Source organism: Drosophila navojoa, chromosome X, assembly GCF_054131105.1.
Source record: "Drosophila navojoa isolate 15081-1374.11 chromosome X, UAZ_NAV_1.0, whole genome shotgun sequence".
Lineage (NCBI taxonomy): Eukaryota > Metazoa > Arthropoda > Insecta > Diptera > Drosophilidae > Drosophila > Drosophila navojoa.
This window is the reverse complement of record NC_142895.1, coordinates 26,673,813-26,698,859: the sequence shown is the minus strand read 5'-3', so window position 1 is coordinate 26,698,859 and position 25,047 is coordinate 26,673,813. Positions and strand designations below refer to the sequence as shown.

At 41.2% G+C, this 25,047-nt stretch overlaps 1 protein-coding gene and 1 long non-coding RNA gene across 2 annotated transcripts; one reads left to right on the top strand and one right to left on the bottom strand.

The window, feature by feature from the left end:
- Positions 1-728: 728 nt before the first annotated feature.
- Positions 729-1,813, bottom strand: LOC108655917 (uncharacterized). Its single transcript, XM_018107741.2, has one exon. The coding sequence runs from the start codon at positions 1,608-1,610 to the stop codon at positions 1,017-1,019; it is 594 nt and encodes a 197-aa protein (XP_017963230.1). The 5' UTR covers positions 1,611-1,813; the 3' UTR covers positions 729-1,016.
- A 2,025-nt stretch (positions 1,814-3,838) lies between these two features.
- LOC149090756 (uncharacterized) lies at positions 3,839-17,410 on the top strand. The gene is made up of 2 exons (XR_016197581.1): positions 3,839-3,939; positions 17,075-17,410. It is a non-coding gene; the product is annotated as an uncharacterized LOC149090756 (long non-coding RNA).
- The last annotated feature ends 7,637 nt before the right edge of the window (positions 17,411-25,047 follow it).

Here is a 25,047-nt window from a genome sequence, read left to right as displayed (position 1 = left end):
AACATGAATAAAATACCCTTTTGAATCAATTTTGAGGGGTATCACAGAAAAATGTATATACATATATGTCATACTAACAATTGAATACGCAAAACATGCTCGGCAGTGGGCAAGGGGATTGGGGACTGACTCGGCCGAAGGGTGAGCAGAGTTGTGGTACGCAAAAAAATAAAAAAAATGGCACTGGCCTTCTAATTCACTCGATAGCCATTCATTGGAAATTCTTGATTGATGCTCTGCCCTCGTCTGCAACGCGTTGATAAGCTGGAAAGCACTGTGTGTGTGTGTGTGTGTATGTCTGAGTGGGGGTACCACTCGACCTCCCCAATCCCCAAACGTTGCTACCCAACCACTCAGGCAGCCCGAAGCCCTTTCTTCAGCACATTTTTACAACTGCTGCGTTGTCAGTTAGTTTTTCAATTTTTCATTTTACATATTTCAGGGATTAGAGGACGACAACAACAACTCTCAGCTACTAGTTGCTGGTTAAGGGCAAGGGGGGAGCAGCCCTGAAATGTGGTTATCGGAACTGCAATAAATATATTCATATTCATGTGACCCCCGACGTTCAAGCACATCCACACACACGAGTATTTTTTTGCCCAACTCCATGTTTGAGATAGATATATACGAATATATTTATAATACCTTTCATGTGGAGTCGAAGCTTGTCCAAGCTAATCAGGAAGAGAAGTGTTTCTATAGTCCTTGAAAAGAAAAAAGGATGGTTTGATTCATTATAAACATAAATTTTTAATCCAAGTCCAAATACTTGGCAGCATAGGAAAATTACAATTTAGTTCAGCGAAAAGATTTATGATTCCTGGAATTTGTAGGACAGTTATGTCACCTGGATGAGATCTTTCAAAATTCTGCAGCGTAGTTGAAGTTTGCAGCTGTCCAGCTTGTTTAAGATCGTTCGTATGATCTTTGGTATAATTTTCTGGGATAATGAAACAGGGTCATGACTATAACATAAGTGAGTCGAGTATAGTCCCCCTTGTTGCTATCATTTCTCATTGCTTGCGCTTGTTTCGGTGATGCAAGTCCTTAAAATGTTTTAATTGGATGTCGCGAATCGAGTCCTGTTTCTTCATTTCGACGACCGAAATACGTCGAGGTCCACTCCCACTCTTATTGTTGGGTATTGTCGGCTTGCAATCGGAGGTCTTGAGCTTAAAAGGAAAATCGTTGGTGTACGGTTCTTTCTTGCTGGTCTTTCTGGCTCGCACTTCTTTCGGTGCCGGAGAAGCTAATCTAGTAGTACGAAGCTTGGGTGGTTTGCATGTGTAGTCGGGGACCGTGTATATAGACTCCTCGGTTCCACATGATTTGGGCGACTCATCGCAACGCAGTGATTTTCGCCGACGATCGTGAAATTGGGATACCTTTTCCTCAATCATCTGATCTAGTTTGTCCAGCCTGAGATTTTTTAGCTTTTGATCTAGTACCAGATTCACCGTATTACTAATCGTCTCGTACATATCCTTGACCTCCATTTGGTGCGGTTCGGTCTTCTTCGTCTTCGTCTCGGGGCGTAACTTCTCTAGGGCATCCTCTGGGATCAGAGCAAAGCGCAGCTTTGGATATCGTTTCGCGCTGCCGGCCATTGCTGTAAGAATATGCCAATGTGAATGAGGCGCAAGCGTTGAATGAATTAAAGATTTGCAATTTTGGATAAGTTAAAAGTGAATTTAAAATCTAAAATTTTTTTCAATTTTTTCAGCCCTACAAATTTGGGTCTTGCTCGATAAATGATTAGTAATGTTATGAGAGAAAAGATTTTGTTCAGGTTACTCGACGACTGACCAAGTCGAATTATTTCTCATGGCTTACTTCACTTCAATTTTTGTATATCTAGTTGTCCCTCTCTCCCTCACTCTCTCTCGTTGTGTCCCTCTTCGTCACTGATTGCCTTTGATTCGAGCACTTCCTTTGCGTCCATTGTTTTGGTGACATGTGACAGGCCGTACTTCCCAATATTGGCACGCAGCGCATTGTCCTCAGCCTTTTGAGTCGGGCTGGGCAAAAACAATGCTCGAAGCGTGGGGTGAGACCAGCCGCTGAGACTGCACTGACTGGAGAACAAGCGGTGCAGAGGTTTCCTTCCAAATCATGTCCGATGACATTTAACAAAAGCTCGCTGGAACAAGTCACGTTCTTGGCTCTCAATTAATAAAAATAAGCAGCTTTACCGAAACCCCTAAACACCAACTATTGTATACACTTTACAGATATTCCCATAAATTTCTGGAAAATTGATATTTGTTTAAATACCATTATATATGAGTAATACAATTTTTATTTTACATAAAATTTCTTTTTATGATAATATCTTTAGCAATTAAACGTCTTAAGGCAAGAAGACAAATCCAATTAATATGCTAAGTGCTTAGCTTGGTGACCAGGCAAAGTTCCTGACATAGTTGTCACGTTCTTAGGCCGGCTTTAATGAATACATCGGTCGCTTCTTGGGCTGACATGCTCACCTTGTTGCTGGCCTCTAGTTTTATGGACTTGCGTTTGAGAGTCGACTCGCTTCCTTCGCTGATTCCGCATCTGGTTACCCTTCGAGTGGAACTTGCATTTTCATTTCCATTTACCATCTATGAGCGGTGACATTTCGGGGTTATTGTTTGCGATCTTCGGGTCCTGGGTCTCGGTCCCGGTGCCGGTCCCGTCTTTTGACGACGTGTCACAGGCACTTCAGGAAGCCGGCAGCCGATCTGAATGGAAGACGCGGCCGCAAGACCTTCCAAAGCGAAGCATCAGCGAGCCAGGCGCAACCCCAATAACCGAGCCAACCAAAAACTCAAATGCAAAAAAAAAGCCGAAAACAGAAAATGAAAAATGATAATTTCCATTGACGCAATTTTTAACATTGCCCTCGTATGTGTGTGTGTGTGTGTGCGTGTATGCGTGTGCCGTTACCTGGTAGGGGATTCGTGTTTGGTTTTTAGGATCGGCATATGCATTGCGTTTACGGGATTAACTCGATTTACGAAAGGGTTACGCATGCAACGCGAACGTCCCAATAACAAAATATGCCAAAGTGTTTAATGTGCATTACCCGTTCCCATTTCCATGCCAGTTCGCATTCCGGATACACAGGGACTGCCAGGTAGTCGTTCTGTTTCTGCCGCTCAGTCGCTCTCTGTCTCGCTGGTTGGCAATGAGTGCGCACAAAAGGCGAGCTCCTTTGCCTGCCTAATTCGCGACGTCGAGAGGTCCCGAGGGGGTAGCACGAAGTGCTTACAAATTACGTTAAAAGTGAATTAACCCTGGCGCACAGCCACATCCCGATCGTAGGCAAATGTGTGGCGTCACGATCGCGCATTACCAAAGTTCTCGAGCACATATGCCGCAGAGATCGAACGTCTGTCGACCTAACGGGTTGTGTGTGTGATAACTTGCTCTCTCTCTCTTTCTGATCGGCACTACTCAATTATCAGTCGCCATCGGTGCCTTATCGATTGGACCCATCAGCTCTGCGCATTTCACAGCTGATACTCGAGCGCGTTTTACGGGCGAACAGCTTCGACAATCCGATCGGACCACCCGATCAAGTCAAGTGGCCGCCGCAAAGTGTCATCAATTAGCCAATTTCCATTGTTGGCTTCAATGTTAGACTGTGCTTTTTCACGTTTTACTCCAGATGAATTCGAGAGATATTTCCGTGAGCAAAGGTTTCGTTGACAATGAGGGTCGCACTCGAAAAGTGTTTGATTGGAAACTTTTGAAAGTATTATATAATTTCAGTACTATGTGGTGATCTAGTTACATTTGATACCAATGCCATAATTATGAATTCTCTGAAACTTCTCAAACCTATTTTAACGTTTTTTTTGAAACTATTTAAAGCAAAATTAATTTAATTTTGGTCTTGGGTTTTAGTAATATACTGACCGTGAGAGAAGGGTTTGATGAGAGATTGAGCGCGTAAGTTGTGTACTTTTAGTGAACCAGTTTTAATTGATCTAACCGATTTGGAATTGAAATAGCCCAACAGTTTTAGCAGTATAACAGTAAGAAGGTGAGACAGTATAATAGTATAAAAGTATAACAGTATAGCAGGATAGCAGTAAAGAATTGCCACTGTATATCAGTAATGGACCATAGAAGTATAGCAGCATAGCAGCAAGACAGTATAACAGTCAGAAGGTAAAACAGTTCAATAGTAGAGCAGTATGAAAGTATAACAGTATAGCAGTAAGACAGTATTACAGTAAGAAGGTAAGACAGTATAATAGTATAACAGTATAGCAGCATAGCAGTAAAGAAGTGCCGCTGTATATCAGTATGTCCGTATTGCAGCATAAAAGTACAACAGTATATCAGTAAGAAGGTAAGACAGTATAATAGTATAACATTGTAGCAGTATGGCATTATAGCAGTAACTAAGTGCGGCAGTATATTAGTATTGCAGCATAGAAGTATAGCAGCATAGCAGCAAGACAGTATAACAGTAAGAAGGTAAAACAGTACAATAGCAGAGCAGTATAGGAGTATAGAAGTAACAGTATAGCAGTAAGACAGTGTAATAGTAAGAAGATAAGCCAGTATATTGGTATAACAGTATAACAGTGTAGCAATATAACAGGATAGCAGTAAAGAAGTGTCGCAGTATATCAGTATCGCAGCATAGAAGTATTGCAGCATAGCAGTTACGACAGTGTAACAGTAAGATAGTACGACAGTAAGACAGTATAATATCATAGTATTAATATGACAAAATATCATATTATTATTATGACAGTAAGATAGTATAAAAATATGACAGTAAGATAGTAAAACAGTATATCAGTATATTAGTATAACAGTACAACAGTATATTAGTATCTTCAATTGAAGAACTGCTTATTTTCCAGCTTTATTGAGGTGTATCAAAAGCTAAAGACCTTTTTACATAGAAAAGCAGCGTTTGGGGCACATACATGCTTATTATGGGCAATTTGTACAGTATCAAATTGTCAGAGTAAAAGGAAGTGTTCCAAGGTGGGGGGATGGGTTTGCACACACACACACACGCACACACACAAATCTTCGATGCGAAGGCGGAAAACTCTCTGTCAAAGGCCATTCGAGAAATTCAATTGTATTGCTTTTGGTTAGGGTATTTGTTTAATAATACGGCGAGTGTGTGTTTGTGTCTGGGTCTATCTGTTTGTCTGTTTGATATCAGAGCGTAACATTTATAAATGTAATTGTATAAATGGGCTGCTTATGCCCACGGTCGAGCCCCCGCTGAATATGGAACTGTAAAGTGTACTTCTGCTTGTGCCCATAGGGTTGAAGTAATGGCCGGTTTGCGCTGTCCGCTAGCCATTAGGGGTGGACCATGGGCTCGGATTCGGAGTCGGAAACGGATTCGAATTCGGATTCAATTCGAATCGCAATAAAAATATGGCCACAGACAGAAGGAGAGAGAGACAGAGAGAGAGAGAGAGAGAGCGAGCAAGACTACTGCGACAACAAACAAACAATAAATGTGTACGATTTCAAAGCACTTCAAACGTTCGGCCCATTCGACTCCCACCACCACTACCCCCATCACCAGCACCACCAATACCACCACCACCACTACCAAGTCCAGCAGCCACTTCAGGACTTTTACCTCGGTGCCGTCCATCAACAACACTAACGAGCTGGCAGCTTAGACTCAATGGCACAATCGAGTCGAGTTGAGTCGCGTCGAGGAGAGGAGAGGAGAGAAGACTGACAGGGTGTGAGGGTGGGTTGCTTGGCCAGTGCCACTGCCTTAGCCATCGTTGCTCTGGCCGTTGTCCGTTTCAAGCAAAGGGGTCAATGCGTACTGCGGAGCTTTGGTCTTGGTCTGATCTGGGCTGTTCTGGCTGTACACGTTCAACCCCTCGGACAGATTGACTTTTATGTTGATAGCATTCTCCTGCTCTTCCGCTCTACCTCTCTCTCCCTCGCTCTCTCTTTCTCGTTATTTCTCTTTGTCCGCGTTGGTTTGTGTATGTCCACTACGCAATTCGCTGGCATACCCACCCCTCAGGTGGCCATTTTGAATATTGGCAGTGGCCAAATAACACCTTCCGTGGCACAACAATTGATTTTAATAACTGCGACGAGCCATTTGACCAGGTTCAGCTGTCGTTTGTTGAAAATTTCATCAACTTGGCGAAGTTTTCCGTTCACTTGCCAAGGTATTTTCATTTCCAACCTAACTTTAGTTCGCAGCTTTACGTAGGTGCTTTCGATGTAAATGGAAAAATAATATTCAAAGGACTTTCCACATAAGCTCATGTATGTCACCATCACTTCAAAGCTAACGTTATTTCTTTACTATTGACATGTCATAACTATCTGAGGTATTGTGTATAAAAGGAAATCTTTTAGAAATCTAACAAAGGAGTTGAGGTGAAGACTTCAACTTCTAAGTTGAAATTCCTTTGGCACGAGTATACTAATCCGATTGCTTTAGTGAGTTATTGTCCGTATGAGTGTAATACATCATTATACCAAACTTCTTATATCTATATGTTGCATATGCATGTTTATATTTTGACTGATTAGTTTCTAGTACTGAGCTATTTAGTTAAAGGATTTACCCGTTGCTGTTTATCAATCAATTGCACATTAGACCCAATTTCATGAGGTCAAGTGACTTTGACAAGTCCACACATCGGACTTAATGTCAGTTGCTGGCATTAAATCCGAAAATTAGCTGCTCATGCCGTAACTTCGGCTCTGCACCTGCACCGTTATGCTAGCCACATACATGTGTAGCTCTAATAAGCCGCTCTAAGCCGGTGTCCATGGTCTGTCCGTGGTCCGGGGTCCGTGGCCCATTCTCCGCAAATCCATTACACGCATCAACTGCTGCTCCATATGTGTACTATGTAGAGTTGGGCATCCTAGCCGGTGCTCAATGGGGACAGACCTCGTCCTGGCTGTTGCCGCCGCCCTGTTGCTCGTCCTTGGCTGTGTGCGGCATCGCTAACCCCATTGGCGTATTAAGACAAAAGGTTAAATTTAAATTTGAAACGCAAATGGAGATGGGACATCACGTCCACATTCACGTAGCTGTCCGTGAGCCGTTGGAGATGCGTGTGCCATTCCCCATGCGGCCTGCGCCATGCGCCTTGGTCATACGTTGCAATGTGGCTGGCCAAAATATCTCTTAACCCTTTCCCCCTTAACCCTCTCCGTGAGAGTGCGCCTCCAAGCATATTGTTGGCTCGGAATTGGATTGTTAGGCGTAAGGTGTAGCAGATGGTGTGGATTTTGTGTGTGCGTGTGTATCTGTATGTTTGTGTGTGTGGCTTGGTTGTTGAGGAGCGTCCATGAAAGGCAAATGCAAAGGCGAGGCAAGGCAAGGGTTTAGTCCGTAACCCGACCGATGCGAACTCAATTCTAGTCCAGGGTGGTTTACTCAGTGTGCGTGTGTGTCTGTGTGTGGAGAGAATAAAAGAAACAGCTGCTAAGGCCAGAGACGTGGCCAGAAGGAGCTATACGTATGCTAATGGACATTCGAGATTTTGGTTTTGGTATTTTAAGCAGCTCAGAGCCGCTCAGCACTGTTCGGTTTAGATGGGGGCTCTGGAAAGCTGATAAGTACGTTTGATGCCGCCTCTCGAATGCTACGTGTGTCTGCCTGCCTGCCTGGCTGGCTGACTGGCTGACTGGCTGACTAGCTGACTGACTGGGCCATGGCCATAGCTTCGATAGCTTGGGTAAGCTGGTCGAACTGAAGCACGGGCGAAAGGGGTTAGGTGGTGGCATGATACTCATTTTGTGATTGTGTGATGATGGATGGGACATGTGCCGTGGGGACTTTTGTAGCAGCTTAGATGCTTCAAAATGCCGATAGCTGTCGAAAGGCCGAGCACGGGAATGGAATGGAGACCAAGAGCAAGACCACGACCAAGACTGAGACCGAGACCGAGACCAAAACGAGGACCTTAGGCCAGTTGCACTGCTTGTCCTTGTGCTATTGAGCGTGTGCAAAGTCCCAAGCTCTGGCTGTCCGCTCAACTGTGTCGGGCAAAAGGATTCGAACGATTTAGCATTCGAAATAAGTTGCTCCGTTGTTCTGTATTCCGTATTCTGTATTCTGTGTGCGGGTGTGTGTGTGTGTATGTCAGTCGGTCTGTTGTCGGTCGGTGTTTGTTTGTTCGCGCACTATTCATACCTGATATCCAGGACCATTAAATTCATAAAATATGCATGTGGATAAACATAATGCCAGGCCATGCGAATAAATACTTTTGTCAAGATTTGACCATGATTGAGTGTTTGCCGAGCCACCTCCAACACCGCCCACGCCCACTCAAGCCGTCCGCCCCCTAACGCATGCCAACTGGCCATAATTCATGCAGTCGATTGGTTCGCACACTTTCCGGATTAGTTACGGAGCAGCGACCACTCGACCCATTGCATGGGTCAATATTCAGGTGTCAAAGTTCATCTGGGGAGCCTTTGTCAAGCTGAACCTTAAAATTATGTAAATTTATTTTTCACTATTGGATTTACTTATTGCAGATATATGTAGTGATTGCATTATGATTGGGAATTTGTTGGAAGTAGAGGTAGTTTAGGTATATGTGTATACATATGTATGTATATAGATAGAGAAGTCAACTTTTACGAGTGGTTAAATGTCAATGACTCTAAGAAGTAATTCTATTTTGTACAATATACAGTCTGTTCTCGTAAGAGACCGGCATTTATGTTAATAATTTTTTAATTTTAGTTAAGGCTTAATTTTACAAAATATTCACTTTTAAATACTTTCTGCCTTAGTCAACACTTAAAATCATTGCTTAAGGTCGGTTATGCAAGTTTCCTGGCTGCTCTCAACTCTAGGATCTCAAATCTTATTTTTTCTAGTATAAGTAAGCTAGTATAAGTAAGTAACTGATACGCTAACTACTAGTTAATATTTAACCATAGTAAATTCTTTCTAACGTTCAGGTAAAGGCTTTCTCAATAGAATCAAATTTGTTCTATTAAGATCACAATTCCAGAGCGTTTATTGGGGCATCTGAGTGCACTTGTAATGTGTCTCCATTTAAGCATTGATAGAGTAAAGACACACACACACACACACTCAAGCACTCACACAGCTACCCACGAGCACTACCCGGCACCCACTTGGTGAATGGGTGTACTCATTAAAAATGAACGTTAGCATTTTGCAGACAATTTCAACCTAATTGGCCCATATCGAGCGGCTGACAAGGCAGCCAATTTGGTGGGCGCTGTCACAAAGAGGCGTGGCTGGGGGTGTGCATTAAAAATTAAAAAAAGAAGCAAAATAATTAATAATACATAAACAAAGCGAGAATACAGCAGCGAGTGTAGAAAAGTCGACTGCATAGGCTTAAAAACTGCGAGGCATAGATAAAGCGAAAGTTCGCGAGAAAAGGACAAAAATAAATAGTCGGACAGAGAGAGAGAGAGAGTGAGAGTGAGAGAGAAGCGAAATATTAGATAGAATAAAATAGCTGTGTCATTCGTTATTTTTGAGTGCTATTATTAAGCATTTGAAATATCATACCATGATGCGGGACATGGGTCACATATGAATACATGTGAATATGAATCTAAACATGAATATATGCGTGTGCGCGTTTGTGTGTGTGGGTGTGTGTTTGTGTTTGTGCTGGCGCGTTATCCATTAGCTTATATTAAAATCATTTTTTGCAGACTGAATGGCTGCCTGTAAAGTCTGGGACGATGCCATACAAAAACCACGCCCCACAGACCCAGACCCACAGTCGGGCAGACGGACAGATAGACACAGCCAACAATCACGCACTCACACACACACACACACTCACTCACACACACACACACAGCAGACACTCGCTGGACGGAGGCTCGAGATGAATGGGCCGGGCCACAAATGTACCGAGTTGGTCGCATTGTTTAATGAAAGTTCTTTCCAAAAACTTTTGCAAGCCGCTTACGGGAATGTGGACTCAGCTCTCCAAGCGAATCTGTATGTGTGCGCGTGTGTGTGTGTGTGTGTGTGTGTTGGCGTCGTGGGACGTTGTCCGCACGTATGCAAATGTGGCTTTCCCTGCAGCATGTGCTGATGGGCGCGTCTGCGGGGGCGGCAGGACGCCGCGACGTGTGGTGTCAGACGGCAGTTGACAGCATGTTTATTTGTTTTCCTGTCCCTCTCTGTCCACCTCCCCCGTTCTCCGCCTCCCATCTCATTCTCTCTCTCGGCGGACTACCTCCCACTCGAGCGCTAGATGTGGGCACTGTCAATCTGAGCGTCCGAGCTGCAGCCTACCTTCTCGTATTTTTTTCGGCGTGTTTTGTACACTGTGCATTTGAATACACTCACATTTATTCACATTGGCTCAACACACATGGGAGTGTGTAGGGTTTATCTGCTGCAAATGAGCTTAGTGAATGCATTCACATAGGGATTCTCTGAAGTAAAGTGAGTCTTGAATGAACAGTTGTATTCATTTGTTAAGTAAGATGAATACATATAAGAATAATTTAAAAAATGAATTCAATGTATATATTGGATTTTATTAATTTATTTAAAGTATGTAGAATAGTTTGAATGTAGAAGTATATGAATAGTTTGCATTTTAACAGTGAATACACTCATTGCAATATAGTTCAATTAAAGTCGGTTTGAATATTTTGCTTATACAGTTTAGTGAATGATTTAAATACAGAATAATACTCAAGTGATTGAAATGAAAGCTTAATAAAAATGAACTAAAGTTAACATAACCAGTCGATATAATGAATACACTATGAATGCTACCCAACATATTAAAAAAAACAAAAATTGATTTTTTTTTTCTTTTTCTGGTTTGTTCATAGTTCTGTCATGAATTGATTTGAATACACTTATTTGCCTATAGTGAATAGTATTAATTCATTCATATATTCACACTCGATTGTATAAATATAAATAAGTGAATACAAGAGCATATTCAACTGTTGAGTGCTTTCTCTAGCTCCGTATTCGCATATGAATACACTCACATTTCTGTCCAGTCGCTTGTCCGCCATATGTCCAAGTTTCGGACATGCGCGATATTGTGCTCACACACATGGACACACACACATACACATACATTCGCCTGCTTCTATGCTTTTGGCAGGAGACATTCGTCCATTTGCCCATCTATTTCTATGTGAATATGTGGGTAGTGTACATACATATGTGAATGCGAACTCTCTTTCTCTCTCCGTGAGAGTGTGTGCGTGTGTGTAAAAGTCCTTTGTTATTGCTGTTGTCGCTTTACAGGACTTTTGGTCCATTTAACATGTCTCATAATAATTGTGATTGGGGTTTATTTCGCATTCATTTGAATATGAATTAGCATCGTTTCGCATTTGAATGTCCAAAATGGGCCACAAGCCACCCACTGGGTGGTGTCTCAAACTGTACATACATATGTATGTGCATATATGTGTGCAGGAGCGAGAGAGAGAGGAGAGAGGAAGGCTCAAAAGGACGAAGCTGCTGCTGAATGGATGAATAGACTAGAATTTTGCCAATTTAGCAAAAAGGGAAACGTTGCGATTGTATCTGCCAGTGGACCACACAGACACACACACACACACAGATAGAGCTCTTTTAGCAGCACATCCTTAAGGAACTGTAGCAGCTGCCCACGTGAGTCAAGCGGTAGCCAAGTACCAAACGTCCGTCCGTCCGTCCGTCCGACTGGGTGGTTGACTCTCATAAAGACGTAAAAAACTATGCAACATTTTTAACTGTCAGTTTTGTGCAGTCACCAGAAGATGCTCGCCTGCTGTGTCTGTGTGTGTGTGTGTGTGTTTGTGTGTGTGCCAGCAGAGGATGCGCCGCATACCCGGACTGCCACACTCGCTCGCTTGGCCGCTCCAGGCTCGTCTGACGCTCGTTTGGGGAATTCGCTCTTATTAATTAGTGCAAAACGGCCCTTGGGGGACACAGACACAGGACCTCAGCCGGGCTTTCTGTGGGCTTTTGATTAAAGAGTTAAAATGATTGCCGAGTGGTCAACTGTACACGGCAACTGCGTAATACCAAAATACCACCCAGCCACCCCACCACCAAGCCAACCAGCCAACCAGCCACCCAGTGGCAATAGCATTTACTTATCTGTGGCTTGCTCAGAGTTAGGCCATAATTCTTGTTATTCCGAGTAAGGGATATAGTAGTTACACTTGAGAAGTTGTCGTAACAGCTTTCCAGTGTTTTCTCTTTTGGCTATTAGTGCAGCTAAGTGCTTTGATAACGCATCCTTAATACTCGAAGCAAACTCAGACTGATTGATTGATGAGTGACACAGCAAAGGTTGGAAATTTCATATTAATAAATAATTGAAATTTAAGCTCCAGGCATACATGAGAAGAATTTACCTGGATGTGAAGCCATTAATGCAAATGTAGATAGCTTGGCTTTTTTATTGTTATATGTAAAAAAAAAGTATCATAGGCTGCAATCCTCAATTGCATTTGTATTTCAAAATAAGATTTAGAATCTTATTGATAATATTATGATTTATTTATTAGATCTTCAAGTTATATAAATAGATTAAATGAAGCTTGACAAACTCTATAAATTGTATATATTCTTGATCATTTGAGGATGAATTAGAGTCTGTATGTACGAGTGCGCAAGTCTCTAGAGATGTAAGAGCTAAAGACTTGATTTTTAATAGTCCTTATCTGGGATGCAAATCATGTGCATTTCAAATAATTGATAACTATTGCCACTTTAATGTTATCGATGCAAAAAGTCATCGCAACATGGTAATTAAATTTAAGTTCGCTTATCTTTGCAGTGAGAGTCTCAAACTGTTACATTTTGTCTTATTTGTATTTTGTACAATATTTGTTTTGTTAAATGTGTACCCATAAATATTTCAAATTTTACTTCACTTAATTTTATTAGTATCAGGTCAGTGGTTTATATCGACAAGATATGAGGGAATTATTTTTTCTTTCAAATTGACAAATATTCAATAGAGTAATCATCTGAAATCCCTGAAGTAATTCATAAGATATGAAAAACAATTTTGGTGAAGGCATTCAATGCCAAGCGTAGCCATATTAGCTACACATACACACACATACATACATAAGTGAAATGTATTCAATTAATCACAATGTATTCTGAGTTATGCGTGGATTGTCATTTGCATTGCAGTTTGGATTTGAGCTGTGAAGTGGCGGTGTTGCTAAAGCTGAGTTCAATTCTGTCCTACATATTTTGAGCTTTAGCGAAAATGCTAACTTTGAAATCAGTTCTGAATCTACTTAACAGAGATCAAAAACTAGTTAAGATGTAAATATCATAATAAATATTATACGGGTACGGTAAAGTTGGGTCTAGTGTATTTCATCTTGCCAGTTTAGGATCTAGAACACTGTAGAATCTGGCTTTAATGACTTTTGCTCATAGCGTCTTCCGGCTCGGATTCTACTGTATATTAACTTCATTTATTCTCTACGACTCTAACGGCAACTCTCCAGGCCGTAAAGAAAGCTCAGCGACTGTTTGATTATGCCTATTTTCAGTTTGTTCACTGTCAAAATATTTCTCTCACACTGACACATTTTGTTCTCAAGTGAAGCTGTTTATGTGGAATATGACTTGCTTTTGTCTGGCATGATTGTTTACGTTTTGCTTGTTTTCCGTCAAGGCCCCACCCCTTCGCATTTGCCGATTTCCCATTTTCCAGCTCTAATTGCTGCTGTTGCGCTTTGTTGTTTTTCTCGCGCTGCCTTTGCGGTGAGCGTCTGGCGAAATTTTGAAAAAATTGCGCATCGCCCACTGTCAGGATGCGCCGGGATGCGACACGTAGCACATAAATTGTGTCAAAAGCAGATAAAACAAAGTGCAGTTGTTTTTCCACACATGTACACATGTGTGTGTGTGTGTGTGTGTGCGTGTGCGAGAGGACAACGGGATATCAATCCGCAGAAACATGCCCTTTCACACCGCGTTATCGGCGCCCCTCACCATCCATGGCAAAGGTCCTGCCGTCCTCGTCATTGCCAGCACATTAGATCATAAATAAAATTAGAGCAGCGCCTTTGGCAGCGCCTCTTGCGTCCATTACGCGCGTCCTATCAGATACGCCTGGTGTGCAAATGTATCTGGCTGCAACTGCTGCTAGTCCATCTGTAGCCGTGGCTGGGTTGGTTGCTTCGCTGTGTAATATTGATTAAATTGGTGAAACTATTTTCTCTCATCTTCCTCTTCCTCTCGCTTTTTTATTTTAAATTACTGTAAAATTTCGCACACTCACCCAGTGGTAACTCAGCCTCATCCAACCTCCGTCTGTCAGTCTGTCTGGCTGTCTGGCTGTCTCTCTGTCTGCTGCTGCTGCTGCTGTCCGTGTATGTTTCACCCTTTTGCCATTATCCGTTCGATTGCTGCTACTACTGCTGCTGCTAATAATATTGACACAAAGGATACTCTCTGGTCCTGCACTTCATACAAAAGGTATGAAAAAGAGGATGAAATACAGCAACAACAGCAGCAGCAGCCATGGCTTTGATCGGTGAAGTCAATTGTAACACATCGAATTGTTCGCATTGATAGATTTTGATTTATTTGCAGTTATTTATATGCCTTCAACCAGCCAGTCAGTCAGCTCTCTCTCTCTCTCTCCCTCTCTCTTTCTATGTGTGTGTCGATGACTCGACGCCTCATTGAGTGACGGCCGTTGCGGCAAAGGCTCTAACTTTACCTACTTCACTGCGACATTAGATTATCCGTTCTTATCCTCGATTTTTGGTTTTTACCCTTTTAGTCGCTTTCCACAGCAAAAGATTCGCACACACTAAAGCAAACACACAGCCAGAGACAGAGATAGACACACAGAGAGAGAGAGAGACTAACATGCATCGCAAGGACTTGCCACGTGATGCACATGGCCTACAGGACATTGCATCTGCTTACAAATATCTGCATAAGACAGGCTGGCGAGGGCTCACACACGAGTTATGTCGAAATCTGGCATTCCTTTCGCCATTGTTTAATTCTGACGTAATTCAGTCATTGGTTATACGTAAGTGAAGCGCATGTTAAAGCTAATGTGAGTTAATAGGAGTGCTTTGTAGACTCTTAAAGTGCGGTTATTTGCATACCTGTCTATAGTCGGTGAACCCATCTGACAGCCCTATATATTTTGACAAAAAATAAATATTTTGGCAAAAAAAAGTGGTGTCAGAAAATCTACTTCAACTAAATGAAATGATTATTATCTTTAACAACAAAAATACAAACTTTTCTTTGTTAAAAAAAAAACATAGTTTTCTCGAATATGGAGAACTCTGTACTTAATCAGCACATATGACTGACACGATCTACTAATATTGGTTTATAGATTGGTTTATTCTCAGATTTCGGTTACATCAGTTAATCAAAAGTAAATTAAAGGAACTTACTAGTTTCATAACATTGATAGCCTTCCGATCTATATCGACGATAAAAATATCTTTGATCTATGTATTGGTATTCCGTTCAAGATTCATTTTTATCTATTCACACTATCTATTTTAAATACCAAATTGGGTCATAAAAAGACGTCTTTTAGTTGAGGCTAACCAACCATATCTTAGAACTTATAAGAGCTGGACTTCATATCTTTAATCTATTGGTATTTCGATTAAGAAACAATATTATCTGTTCACACCATCTATTGCATAGATGTATTTCCTAAATGGAATATATATGTATTTTTATGTGGAATATATGTACATATATGTATTGATTTTTATGTTTAGTCGATCTATTCTAAACTCTAATTCATCACAAACATCTGCCCAAAGAGCGCTGTGATAATTCAGCAATAAATACTCCACATATTACTTAATATGTGTAATAGATATTCAGCTTATCAAGACCTCTGCCAACTGCCGCTGCTTTAGTCCTTTGATGACTCATGAACTTCTTCTTAAAGCAATTATCTGCTAATGGCATTACTTTAGGCACATTCAATGCAGATGCGGCAAAGTATCCGAGGGATACATACACTATATTGGCATAGGTTTTCCTTGGGCAATCTCTCATTGCTGCTGCATCTCTCCAGCCCTGTTTTATATGCAACTGCAGTCCGCAGCTTCAGCAAATGTCCAAGTGTCCAAGTGTCTGGCTGTGTGGACGCCAACCGCAGTGCTTGGCCATGGGGGTGGTTCGCGCATCTCCATAAGGCTGTGCAGGAGTTGAAAGCGTGTGTGTGTGTGTGTGTGCATGTGCTTATTGCATATCCTTAAGGTAATCACATTCACAATATAATAAAACCATGCGGTGACGTTCCTTTTGCGTTTCAGCTGCTGTTCGAGCCGCAGCGACTGCTGAATGCGCTGCAGCGGCACATCTGTGTCCACGTGTGTGTGTGTGTGTGTGGCTCTGAGCATAGCGCATTTGGTCATGTGGTTAGAGCCGGGCCAAAAGCAGCAGAAGAAAGCGCTTGCCTTCATTTTTGTTGTACTTACATCTGTCCGCATGTGTGTGTGTGTGTGTGCGTATGTGTATGTTTTTTTTTTTTGTGGAGCGTCTTCTTTTCGTTTATTTTGAAAAGTTTGTTGGTATCCGGCTACAAGTCCCTTGGGCAGCATTTGCCACCCCATTCACAGGCAGTTGTGTGAGAAGACAACGCTACAAGCAAACCACCCACACACATGCACACACTCACACACACACACACCTTGGGCGCTCGTTTGAAATTCTTCAAGTTAATGTTGTTGTTCCTGTTTTCATTTTTTTGTTCCTTCTGCTGCTTCTTCTCTTTGGTAACTGTGTTGTTTTTTCCTTTTCCAAAATGGACATATGGCCATTGGCATGCCCAAGCCCCGGCCGCCCGCACCCACATTTATCAGTGCATAACTGTGTGTGTCTGTGTGGGTGTGTGCGTGTGTGGTTATCTCCATGTAGGTTTTAAAACCTTAAACAATTTCGGCAACGGCTTGCGAATAGACTGTAAATTGGGAAATTAATGGCCCTGTTACGGCTCGTGTATTGTTTTTTAAAGGGTTTTCCTTAAACCCCCTTTGCCACTCCCGCACATGTTTTCCATTTTTCCTTCATTTTTGTTGTTGTTGTTTTTTATTTTTATTTATTTTGCAGACTGACTGATAGCAGGCGTTTGCCACCCACAGAGTGGTTGTCTGCTTAGCCTGTGCATCAGAAATGGACCTCGACCAGGACCAGGACCAGGACAAGGACCTGGACGTGGACGTGGACGTGGACTTGGCATTCTTGCGGCTTTTCTATTTGCAGTGGGATTTATGAATTTGTGTGGCACGGAATTCAGCGTCTGGAAACTTTACTTTTAAATAAGTTTTTTCTTATTGCCCATATGTAGCTGGCTCTGCTTGTGTGCGTGTAGATAGATATGAAAGAGTTAAGCTAGGTCTTTGAAGCTTTTATTTTTGCGAGACAATAAAAATGCTCTAAATGAAATATATTGATGTAAATATTATTTAAGCAGTGTTTAGCTAATTCAATAAATATTTATGTACATATGTCCACTATCAAATATTAATGGCGAATGAAAGCTTTTACTGAAAAAACTCTCTGTTATTTATATGATTCAGGATAACACATATAAATTAACTCGAAATTTGTACTATATAATAACTAGAAAAGTTAGTACATTAAGAGAATTTTTTTAAATCATAATGCGTCTTATATCTACTTTTCTCATCTTTGTTTCCTTTTTTTTTCTTGTTATTTCTCTCTAAGAAATCTCCCATGCTTTCTTGTTCTCACTTATCTTTTGAGTTTTTGTCTGCGACTCTCTCACCTTATTTTTACATTCTTTACTTATCTTCTCCTTCTTCCTTCATCTCATTGATTTGTTCAAAAACTCATTACCCTCTATATTTTTAATATTCTCTATTCTTGTATCTAGTCCTCTCTTCTTCTCGCCTCTTGTTGTATAATCGTTCTCTCTTAAATCTCGTCTATTTATAATCTCTGTGCGTCTTATCCTTCCGTTTTTTCCAATCATAGCTTTAATTGGGTTTTCATTAATTTACTCTTCTCTTTTCTTCTATTTTCTTGTCTTCAACTCTCAATATGTTATACATTTTTGTTCAGGGTTTTCATAATACTGCCTCGATATGTAAAAGATTCATGAATAGATCAAGAAGAAGATCATAATTCATCCTTTCTTAAGATCTCCTTTCGCCGTAGCCTTTCTTATGATTCATAAACACGATCGATCCAAAAAATAGTTTAGGTATGACTTTTTGCTTATGTGGAGATTTTAATAAAATACAGCAATTGATAATATAAATTTATAAAAACTAAACTATTCAAGCGGTCAGAATCATAAGCAGAGTACTTATTATTCGGACTGTTCTCCGTGTGATTAACAAAGTTTAAATATCAGCCTGGTGGGCTCTACAAATAGTTGTGACTATGCTCCTCTTCGTTCTCTAGAAAGTCAGATAACATTAATATATGCGCATCATATATAGGGAAAAAGTCTTAAAAATAACTAAAGAGGAAACAACGAAGAGAGAATTGCGAAAACATGCTCAAGCCAGGGCATTAATATATGTATATATATCTGCATATATATTTATGTAATATTGGTAACTGAAGTGGGCGCAAACAAACAGAAATAATAAGACACAGGCAGAGAAAGATAGAGAGTGAGAGAGAGAGGGAGGGGGTGAAAGGGGAAAGGACAAAACAACAGAGGACGAAGCATATGCAAAAAATTTAAAATAATAACAACCCAAAGGAAAACAACATTTGCAGATATTTTGTCCTTGTTTGCGGCGGGTTTTCTATGGAAAGAGATGGAGAGAAGGCGAGAGATAGAGAGAGAGAAAGAGAGGCGGGGTCGCACGGTGAGTGGGGCTTGACGATTGGGGATGAGAGGACGTTTTGGCCAAACGGACCGACCAAACGGTCAGGATATGTGCTGCTCCCAGCGCAGACCATAAACACACTCGCACACAGAGAGACGAAGGACTATAGATTGAATGGAATGATACACATCGAGAGATCCCGAAACGCGCTGTTCGGACTTTTGTGGGAGTTGTTTGTGTGTGGGAGTGTGGCGGTGTGGCGGTGTGGGGGTGTGGAAGGGCGCAGGACATGTCTTAAAATTTTAAAAAGGACCACAGCAGCGACCAGGCGACGGCCAGAAAGGACCTTGGCAGCTGCTTTGCATATGTGTGTGGATGTGGGAGCGTGGGTGTGTGCGTGTGTGTGGACTTTTGGGTGTAGTTTTGACAACGAGCATTGGGCTAAAAAGTTTGTGCTTTGTATATACACACACACACATATGCAAGCCACGCACACATATGCATATAGATATTTATATATTTCTATATATACTAGTATATATGTGTGTGTGTGTGTGTGTGAGGGTGTGTGCTTTGTGGTCCTTTTGGGTGGCAGAAGGTCCAGATGCTTGTTCTGTTGCCCGGTTCCGTTTCATTAGTTGGACTGTCGTTTCGCTTACCTTCATGCTGTGGAGGCTTAAGGGGAAAGGGATGTAGCTCAGCTCTATATACACAAACACATACATATCTATACATATGCATATAGCATACATGTGCGTGTGTGTGTGTGTGTGTGTTTTGTGGCTCCGCCGAATGCCGAATTGGATTTATACGTGTATAATAAAAGTACTTGACGGGAGGGCCAAAACACTAAATGACTATAAAAAGCACTTTGAAGAGGGTCAAATGGAGATAAATTTGTGTGTGCGTGTGTGTGTGTGTGTGTGTGTGTGTGGTCACAAGGACTTGCGGGACGCTGTGCTAAGGATATTTGCTTGTGTCTAATGTGTTTTTATTTTCCAGCTCGTTTTCGTCTTACGTTTTACGATTTCGGCGGTCACTTTTGTGGACGTGGCGAACGTTGTTGGGCTTCAAATGTCCTTCGTCCTTCGTAAAAGGGCTATTTGCATGCATGCATGTGTGTTTGTGCTTGTGCGCGTGTTTGGCTGCCTGTGGGTGTGTGTGTGTCTTGGGGGTTTTCGTTTCAAAGGGGGCATTGTGTATTTTATGGCCACACACCCAGCATTTCTTTTTGCGCCTTTTGACATCGGTCCTTCGGTCGTTGGTCCAAGCCGACAACTCGCCCCGTCATTTGAATAGTACCCATCCATACGTTAGCGAAACCCAAATGCCCCGACCACTACAATGCTAAACTTTCCCAATTTCCCATTCCAATTTCAGATAGCGCATAGTGCCTAGGTAGTTTAGCCCAGAAAGAATTTCTCTCAATGAGACTAACAAATGCTCTAGGTTTTTTTCTTTATTATTTTTGATGGTTGAATGAGAGAAGGAACGTTTTTTTTTTGTCTGAATGGATAGCTTGGTACTACAAGGTATTTAGTAGTATACTTGAAAATGACAATTTCAGTTGATTTCATCAGCATGTTATTTACCGCATAATGCAAGGCTGATTCGGAGGTATTTGATTTTGAGAGTTAGCTAATTGATTGATACCTAAGCTCAATAAGTTTTTCAAAATATTGAGTGATCTATGGTAAAAAGATTTAATTCTTATAAACTTATTTACTAAACTCCAACAAAACACCGCTATATAAGATATATAGAATACACTTTTCTGTCAACTGAACGATCTCTGCTTTGGGCTAAGGCTATTTCGCGCGCAGTTTCATAAATCACAAAACCTTTCAGAGGGGTCGAGTCAAGTTCTTAGCACGCATTCCTGCAGTACGAAAGGTATATGGGTCCTGAAAGTCGAAAGTAATTCGATACTTTTTAGGGTTGAGTTGTAGCTGGACGTTTGCATCCATTTCTAATTGCAAACTGTCAATTACTTTTGAGCAGGAGAGACAGAAGCAGGGAGAGAGAGTGAGAGAGTGAGAGAGAGAGAGAGTGAGTGTGTCGCAGAGTTATGGCTCAAGGAATTGGCCTTTTGGCAGCTCCCGGCGGAATATGCATGACGTACGAACGAGCGAGCATATCGCTAGTATGGCCGATTGGCCCATCTGGCAAATGGACAGCGGTCCAAATTTGCAATTCTTATGGCTTATAAAAAAGCAATAACAACAACAAGAACAACATTATCGTTTCTGTAACCGGATACCCGATACAACCGCCTGTCGCTTTAGCCCCTTGTCCTGGCCCTGGGCAAGGTCACGTTCAAGTTTTCACGCATAAAACATGATTAATTTTTGTTCGCATTTTTATGCACTTTCAGCGCAGTTGTTGCCCTTTCAAAGCAAAAGCAAGACAAAATAGAGATAAAAAATATAAAAAAAAAAAAAACATATCAATCATTTTTGCAGATTTTCCCCGAGGAGTTTTCCCCGTGAAAAGCTAAAACATGCAACCTAATTGGGGTGCCTGCCATTTGGCCCGACCGCACTTTTCGTCCAAGTCATCGGACATTTGACCATTAGGCGAGGTCCTCCTTGGCAAAACGGGTTTCGGCGACGGCGTCTTGGGGTTGCTTCAAGACACAGATCGGCAGGCCGAGCGTACTGGTCAACTGGACCTGGAGTGGACGGCGGCACAGCAGTTGTCCAGCTTCTGTCCTTTGGCATTTGGCTTGATCACCTTTTGATGTTCATCTTGAGACACGCGTCACAACACGACGGCAAAGTTCAAATTGACTAGATAGTTGATTAATTACCAACTCAACTCGCTCTGGCTACGTGCGGAAGGTCAAGAGAAATGACAAATTTTGATAGCTCTATGATTTTCTTATGAATTTTTTTTTTTTTTTTTTTTTTTTTTTTTTTTGATTTTGTATACTTTAAATTTATTAAGGGATTGAGAGTGAGATTTGAGGGAAATTTGGCTTACAGGCAAGGGATGTATAGCAGAGCCTATGTGAACACAGCGATATAAGTATATTTTCAATAATTATGGACCTATCTGCAGGACTTACTGAACTAGACCAACTAGGCTTAAAATTGAACTAATAACTGTTTCTACTCTATCTACGATGTATAACTTTAAATCTTTCGTCTAATCTATGAATTGTGTGAAAGTTATCTTTCATAGCCCTTAAAAAATACAACTAAATAAATTCTGTTTATATCAAGTTGCCCTAAACTCTAATCTGTAAATATGAAATATAAATAAAATAATAAAATAAAATATTGATTATTAACATGTCATATTATTATTATTCCCTTCACCTATTATCAATATTTTGACTTGACAAACAGAAGGCCCCAGTTGCCAGTGTTCAATTCTTAGTTAGTCTTATTTTTATATTAATTCTAATTCCTACAATATATAAAAATGTAAATTAACTGGACTTTTAGCCATAACTAATCAGCAAATTTTAAGAAAAGGAGATTTTTTGTTGTATAAACGTAGAGTGTAGGGAAAACCAACAAATGGTAGCACTAACTCCAAAGAGAGTAAACATGAACTCAAGTTCTCAAGTTCAACGAAAACCAAAATATTAATTTTTATTTCTAGGAAGAGCATAGAAAGTATAGCACCTTTAAAATTTGAACATTGAAAATCAATTGTAATTTAGCTAAACAAACATAACATACCTTAAACTTAATATAACCTTCCAAAATCAATAAATACTGAGATTATATTAAATATGTTATTGTTATTTATCAATTAACCTAACCTAAGCTCAATACAAATTAACTAAATCCTATCTAGCCTAAGCAAAATCAATAAATAAATGTGGCTATATCAAATATTTTCTTATAAATTATTCAAGTAGTGCCGACTAAATCTTAAATTAAAATGATTATAATATTATCTCTGTTAACTTATCCAACTCCTTTCAATATAGTGTGATCGCGCTACAATCGACTGCTAGCTGCGCAAAGGAATCTCGACAACTGACGAATTTTTCAGTTGTCATGCTGATTTGCGAATGATGCTACAGTGGCGTCCAAAATATTTGCTCACTAGGTACTGCAAAAGGTCATGTTATAGTCACCTCCCCGATCTGATTGGAATCCTAAACTAACCAATCGGGAGTTGTTGCTCATATTGCTAGGGGTAGTTGCCGATCTCTACTATGAAACAACCCCTACAAAACTAAATTTTTTAATAGTTCATGCTGAGTGTGAAAGAGATGGATAGTTCAAAAGAGAGAGAGAGAGGTAGAGGAAGGGAGAGAAAGTAGTTAAGAATAGTTAGGCTGAAAAGAATAGTGGAATATTTCGAATGTTTTCGAATAGGGCATATGAGTAGGATTCGTCTGGTTCGATAAGTTTTCGTTATTCTGGAAATATTGGATGAAAATGCTCATATATGATATTGCCTTTATGTCTTTTATGCATACATATATCTTAATGGTAATAATAATAATGCAAAAATAATAATACAAGTAAATATATTTTTAATAAAATTAATTAAGTTTTATATTATTGAAATTTTCTTTTTAAGGCAGAGAAGCCCAGATGAAGAATTCCACTTAAATGCCAGGTAAGGCAGTTATCCCACACTGTCGCTTCATATTTGCGTTTATAAATAAAGCAGCGCATTTATTTTTAAAAGACGAGTCCCACAAACAATTTCATAGTCTACTTCTGGGGGACCGGGCCTGGGTAATTCCCAAATGTGTTGCCGGAATGTTGATCATAAGCAAATTATTTGCCTGACGAATGTGGAATGTGTGTAGTTGTTGCAGCAGTCGATGGCAGGAGGCAGCATGGCAGAATGGCAGGAGGGCGAAGGACACAGTGAGGAGGTTAGGGGAACGTTGGGCTTGGGCCAGTGTTTGGGTGGGTCTGTCAAGTCGACTTGTCTAGACCTAAAAACAATGAATGTCGAATATCTGTTTGTGATTTGTTTGAAATACTTTTCAAAGGTATACACCTACATACACACACACACACACACACAAACGCGCACACACACGCACACACATGGAGATAGATAGAGGGAGAGAGAGAGAGAGAGAGAGACGCATTTAAATATCTTTCGAGTGGTCTCAAATTAATTTACACCCAATACACACTCACACACATGTGTGTGTCTGTGTGTGCCCACACGTGAGCTTGGCATCGGGTGACAACGAATAAGGACTATGAGAAGAATAAGATAAAGGGAAAGGGGCAACAATTAGAAGCCAAAAAACCGAAGCCAAGTCGCCAACGAGCACAAAAGGCCCCCAGCGTCGGCTTCTGTACACAGTTTTATATAGCCAGCAAGTAAGTGTGTGTGTGTGTGTGCGCGTGTGTGTTTGTCACATGTGTATAGCCAGTAGTTGTGTGTGCGTGTGTGTGGGTGTGTGTTTTTTACGACATGGCTGCAGCTCCACATGGCTGACTCGCAATGCTCTCAATTCCCCACTGGAGTCCACCCATGCCCCACTCCCTGACTCCCTGTTCCGTTCACCGTCCCCCCTCACCCCTAGCCTAACCCTTACGCCGTTTCTCTTCACGTTTACGTTCTGGTTCTTGTTCTCACGTTCGCGTCGAGAACAAAAGGTTAAATTCGCTTTCAAATGGTCAGAATTATTTAATGCGATGGGTTTTAGGTGGCTGGCTACAGCTCTACGGCTCTGACTATGGCGGACAGGCAGGCGCACTGCGTCCGACATTGCGAGAGTGGGCGTGGGTATATATATGTATATATATTTACGTGTGTGTGTGTGTGTGTGTGTGAAAAGGGTTATTGCCAGCGGCAAGCAAACACCACCGGCTGCTAGCTGCGTGGACATCGGACATCGGGCGGACAGACGACCATCGACCGTCGACGGCCTTTGGCTGCCAGTCGACCATCCAGAGCCGTAAATCCACCCGCCGCCATTGCGATGCGCATCCATTGCCATTGCCGCTCCCGCTCCCGCACCCGCCTCTGACTCTCTCTATCTCTCTCTCTCTCTCTCTCACACACTCTCTTAGCGTATATCTCTGGCTGTGTGTGAGTGAGTGTATTCAATGGTTGCCGCAACGGCTGCCCACTGCTTTGCATTAGCATTAGCTTCAACTTGTCCAGCTTTGTAAAGTTTCTTACTCACAATTAGCAGAAACACGGAAGAGTGCCCAACTGATTTTGAAGCTACCCAAATTAAGTATTTCGAAAATGCGAGACTATTTTCACCCAGAATATTTTATGCTGCAAATATTTCATTCAAATATGCATACAATTAATTATCATAAATGGCAATTG

Excerpts from the sequence above, each read along its gene's own strand:
- LOC108655917 (XM_018107741.2), bottom strand. The coding sequence starts at position 1,610 with ATGGCCGGCAGCGCGAAACGATATCCAAAGCTGCGCTTTGCTCTGATC.